We start from the raw sequence: 4987 nt of genomic DNA on the forward strand, positions 1-4987 counted from the left end.
ATACTCGAGGTAGTTTTCTACTGTTTGAGGCCAGGACGGGAGTATTGCGAACCAATACATATCGGGCCAAATACGAAGGGGTAGACACGGTATGCAGTGCGTGTGGAGAGGAAGAAGAAACTGCCGAACACTTGATAATGTTCTGTAAAGGGCTTCACCCTGTAGTTCAGGTTGATGGCGCAGAGTTTTTCAAAGCACTGGGGTTTAGGGAAAGGGAGGGCAAAATAGGCTTTAAGCGGGTAGAATTAACTAGAAGGAGGTTATTTGATTAATGGCTAAAGTCAAGGCACGAGTGAAAATTAAACCCTTCACTGCAAAGTATGAATCCTCAACCTCACTTTTTAAAAGGAAAAAAAAAATAAATCTAATTTTTGGTTCATTAAGTATTACGGCTTGGTGGCGCTAGCCACCGCTCGATCTAAAGGGTACAGCCATATTCATTCATCCATCCATCAAGTGAAGGTAGATGGAAGGGGCGTTCTTGAGTACGGGGGTAAACCACGTTAGCCCTTGAATGAGGTTTAACGCGCCCGCGCGCCTGACGACCCTGAAAGGTTGTTGCGCATTCATGTCTGATTGTTTATACGCACGTTCAGACTTCTCAAGTTTGTTTAAGAGTTCTGTTACTCTGCATTTCGTCCATTTAGTTTCTATTTACGCTGGGAATGTGCTAGCGGGTTCGGTGTGCCGACGTAGTCAAGCGCACCATGACGTCACGACTCACTGGTTTTTTTTTTTTTTGCTAACTGAGCGCGTTCTGCCAAATTGGACAACGCGAGAATGGCTCCCCAGTCGCATTCCCAGTTACCATTTTCACCTGGGACGTCATATGGCGCCAGTATTAATGCTCTTTCGATCGTAATCTTGTTGGCGATTGGCCATATGTGCGACTGAATTATCTTTTTGTCGAGGTCACTTGTCATTTTACGTTGCCACGTTCACATGCGTGCGCACGAGGGGTGCACCGGGGGGGGGGGGGGGGGCGTACTCCCTCTTGCACTCTCGGCCGCCATCTTAGGGCCCCCAACTGGTTTGATATGCTGGGTGAGCTCGTACAGTGACATCGGATTAGTGTCGGTGCCCCTCGAGTTCCTTTATGTTCCCCCTCGGCACGCTTCGCGAATAGTTGTGGGGAGATCACAAAAGAACGCGGGGACCGAACGACTCTGTGTCCTCCTTTGCTAATCAAAGTGGACGACTGGGCCAGTTGGTGATACATGATCTAATTATATTACGCGGTAGAAAACACGGACGAGAAAAAGACAAGGACAAGCGCAGACTATCAACTGAAGGTTTATCGATCCCGCATTGCAGTGGCCCTCTCTGGTGAGATAAAAACTCACGGTTGCTACCATCTTAGGGCACCCAGCGCAGAGAACCTGTCTGTGACGTCACGTGAAAGCTGTGTGTACATTGCCTTAACGGGAAATGGGTGCTGCGAAAATCCTCCCCTCCCCCTACCCTGAAGGCCGACCCTTCGCATGCTTATGGCCACATTCGAGTCTTACCTTTTTTCTTCAAGCCTGACCGTCGTTGTTGTTTGTAGGTACCAAGGAGGTTAAAAAAAAAAAAAACTTCTGGAGTGGAAGCGCCTGCCCTCTGGTGACGCCGACGGCCGCCATGTTGCTCCAGGAAAAAAACGTGCCGTCGGTCGTTTGGGCCCCCGCCGTTCGCGCCACTAAACAACAGTTGTCGCGTTTGTCCCTCGTTCTTTTGTTCTGTGCGGATTTTGTGCAGTTCTAAAGGAAGTTGACACGATTCCGGACGTTATGGTGAGCTCGTGTGTCGCCTTCGGCTGCACTAATCGTGCGAAGCAGAAGCCAGGAATCACTTTTCACGCGTAAGTACGCGGGAAAAAGCGCTTTTCAATCGCTTGTCTCCTTCGGCGCGCTACCTCATTCGAGAAGCGCGGTTTCAGCTGAAAACTTACTTTCATTAGCATTTTTCAGCTGGCGAGTCGAAGTTGAATAACCTATTTTGTGCGTGTGGTACCGCAGGTTTCCGAAAGACAAGACGCTGCGTGACGCATGGCAGCGTGCTGTTCGGAGGGATGGCTGGGAGCCTAAGAATGCGGACGTTCTCTGCTCGGAGCCCTTTGAAGCCTACTGCTTTGACAGGACGGGCCAAACGACCAGACTGCGACCAGGGAGCATTCCTACCATTTTTCCTGCGTTCCCTGCGCATCTCCAGAAACCAGTGAGTACCATCACGAATGTACATTTTCGTTACGGTAAATAGGCTATAGATTTCCGAATGTGTAGGCACAGTTTCTCGTTTCCTACGTGCTGTTCAAAATCACACCACTCTCTGACAAAGCGCACGTCACGTACACTTACTTGTCCAACTTTTTTTTTTTTTCACTGTGCGTGCATAAATACGGGCACGCTGGCACGCTAAACTTCCGCACCGAAACTATAAAAAGATCCCCGAGGTAGTAATCCCGTTTCTAGTCAGTCTAAGCAGTGGGTGGGACCATTATACCCGGCTTCTGAACTTTGGAGCATAACTGATTTTTTTTTTCTTGCAGGCGAAAAGAAAGCGAGAGGCCCCTAAGTGTCGGACTGCGCTGTCACCTGTCGTCAGTGCTGAGGCAGCGGTTGAAATGCCATCTGAGTTTTCTTCGCCGGCGAAGGATTGGTACCGTTCCAAGGCAGAGGAGTCTGCACAAGAGGTTCTCCAACTAAAGAAGAAAGTTAAGACACTGCAGCAATCCAAAAGAAGGCTAAGCAAGCGGTGTGATGCGTCAGAAAATTTGATCAAGGAGCTAAAAGAGGAAACTTTTGTCAGAAAAAGGCCTTGAGGTCTTTGAAGCAACTTTCTCGCCTGAAATTCAACAGCTTCTTGTCCGAGCCCATGAAAAAACAAACAAGATGTACCCCCCAGAGCTACGTGCATTCGCACTCACTCTGCACTACTACTCTGCGGCAGCGTATGAGTATGTGCGGTCGAAATTTAACAACGCTTTGCCTTCGCAACGTACGTTGCGTGAGTGGTACAAATCTGTAAATAGCGATCCGGGTTTTACCTCTGAGGCTTTTGATTTTATTAAAAATTTAGCCAAAAGCCAGGACAAGCCCCTGATCGCAGCACTCGCGCAGTGGGGTACGAACACAGCTGACAAGGACTAAAGGTACAGATGAGAACCAGCGTTGAACAAAGCGGAGCAGCTGGTATATTCTATATTTTTTGCAATTTCAGTGTGTTGTTATAGAGTTGCCTGATATAACCTGCGTTTTGGGAATCAGGCCGTTTTCGTGTGAATTGTTTCTGTTTTATTGTATGTGCTTTTGGAAATTGTATAAAGCCTTGAATGAATAAAAACTCATATACCCCTGTGTTGCTTCCACCGTGAGCCTCATTTCAAGAATTGCAAGCGAATCCGCACTTGCAGCAGCTAACCGTTGTGATGCATATTCGCTAATACGTAATAGCGTACGGCTCACGTGTAATATCGTAACTGACGGCTTTGTACAGATCTTGTTTATCTAACACGAAGAAAAAAATGCGAGTGAAATTACACTAAGTGCCCCGTTTCATTCGAAAAAGCCGCCACGGAAGCGCGCTGGATACGTTGTCTGCGCTCTCTCTTGCCTGGAGCAAGATGGCCGCCAACCGGTTTCCCCGGCTTCACCCGCTTGCGTAGGCGTGAATAGGGGACCTCCACTCCAGAAGTTTTTTTTTTTTTTTTTAAACCTCCTTGGTAGGTACATAGTTGTAGCGCTTGTAGGCACGTCGGTGCTGGTGTAGAGGTTGTGGTGCTTCACTGCTGGTCGTCCTGACGGCCGCTGTATCGAATCCCGGGCACGGCGAGTGCATTCTTGACGGGACGGACATGCTTGATGCCCGTGAATTCAGTTAAAGAACCCTCGGTGGTCGAAATTTTTCGAAGCCTTGTTCGAAGTGCCGCCATGTTGGACTGCTAACCTTTGGGTTTCACATCTTTAACAACTAAACGAACAGTGTTCCGGTAGACGCATACAGATGAAAACGGTCGAGTTAGTGCACATGATGTTTCATGGCCGTCCACTTTACATTATACAAAAACAAGAAAACATCGACTTAACAGCCCAAGATGACGGCGCCAACTTGTCTTAGGCAAAAGTCTTAAGCGCGAGGTGAAAAAAAGATAAGTAGCAAATCAGGTAGGCTCAGGTCAAGCTTAGCTCGAGTTTTTTTGTCCAGTATTGGGGAAGGGATACAATTTTTTTTTTGCATTTTTAAGCACACCTATTAGACGGGATGAACACATGATGTTATATATGTACTTTGGAAGTACAACACATGATGTTGCAGGCTCCCTGAACGCCATAAGGGGGGCTCACCAGAAGAGAGATATCACGCAGAGATCTTAATAAAGATTTGTTATCCATGCTTTTTCCACCTACACCTAACCACTCATTATATTCCGACCTTCCAAGACGGGATGTATTAAAACGAGTCCGGAAAATGTGTATTTCTCCCGATACAAAAACTTTCTTTTATAAAATACATACTGATACACTGCCAGTAGAACCATGCTTGCAAAAGAAGGGTACTTTTGTTTATTTAGGTGTTATCTTTGCGATATACCCGAGACATCAGAACACCGCTATATTAGCTGCAAAGATGCCATTCTGTTTTGGAACATCCTTCAATGAACCGTTAAAAATCAATTTTAACATTAATTCACATACCATACATTACCCTCTCAAAACATGTCTTGATGAAGTGCCCTTGATAAGTTCTTTCTTATGCAACTGCACAGTCAGTGAAAAATGTGCACGCAAGACTGCAATACAGAACCTACAACTGCTTCAAGTATGCATTTCATGCATATGGCTTTTCACCTAAAGGACATTGATAAAGAACTTGACTTCACACCAGACTGGCACCCCATCTTGATGAGGCTCATCCTTACCAAACTTCTGAAGAACTTTTGCTCCTTTTTTTTTTGGACTTGCTATGTATATATTTATGTATGTAAGCCTTTGCATGCTTGTGCAGTTCT

At 46.5% G+C, this 4987-nt stretch overlaps 1 protein-coding gene across 1 annotated transcript; it reads left to right on the forward strand.

Annotated features, from left to right (window-relative positions):
- The first annotated feature begins 1627 nt into the window (after nucleotides 1–1627).
- On the forward strand, nucleotides 1628–2931 carry LOC142803597 (THAP domain-containing protein 2-like). The gene is made up of 3 exons (XM_075888901.1): nucleotides 1628–1840; nucleotides 1998–2196; nucleotides 2528–2931. The coding sequence occupies exons 1-3, from the start codon at nucleotides 1770–1772 to the stop codon at nucleotides 2798–2800; spliced, it is 543 nt and encodes a 180-aa protein (XP_075745016.1). The 5' UTR covers nucleotides 1628–1769; the 3' UTR covers nucleotides 2801–2931.
- Nucleotides 2932–4987: the final 2056 nt, after the last annotated feature.

Source organism: Rhipicephalus microplus, chromosome 3 (assembly GCF_043290135.1).
Source record: "Rhipicephalus microplus isolate Deutch F79 chromosome 3, USDA_Rmic, whole genome shotgun sequence".
Lineage (NCBI taxonomy): Eukaryota > Metazoa > Arthropoda > Arachnida > Ixodida > Ixodidae > Rhipicephalus > Rhipicephalus microplus.

What these genes read in the sequence shown, in the direction of transcription:
- LOC142803597 (XM_075888901.1), top strand. Translation starts at nt 1,770, where the DNA reads ATGGTGAGCTCGTGTGTCGCCTTCGGCTGCACTAATCGTGCGAAGCAG. An exon ending in CCAGGAATCACTTTTCACGC is followed by an intron (nt 1,841 to 1,997) that starts GTAAGTACGCGG and finishes GTGGTACCGCAG; the next exon opens with GTTTCCGAAAGACAAGACGC. An exon ending in CTGCGCATCTCCAGAAACCA is followed by an intron (nt 2,197 to 2,527) that starts GTGAGTACCATC and finishes TTTTTCTTGCAG; the next exon opens with GCGAAAAGAAAGCGAGAGGC.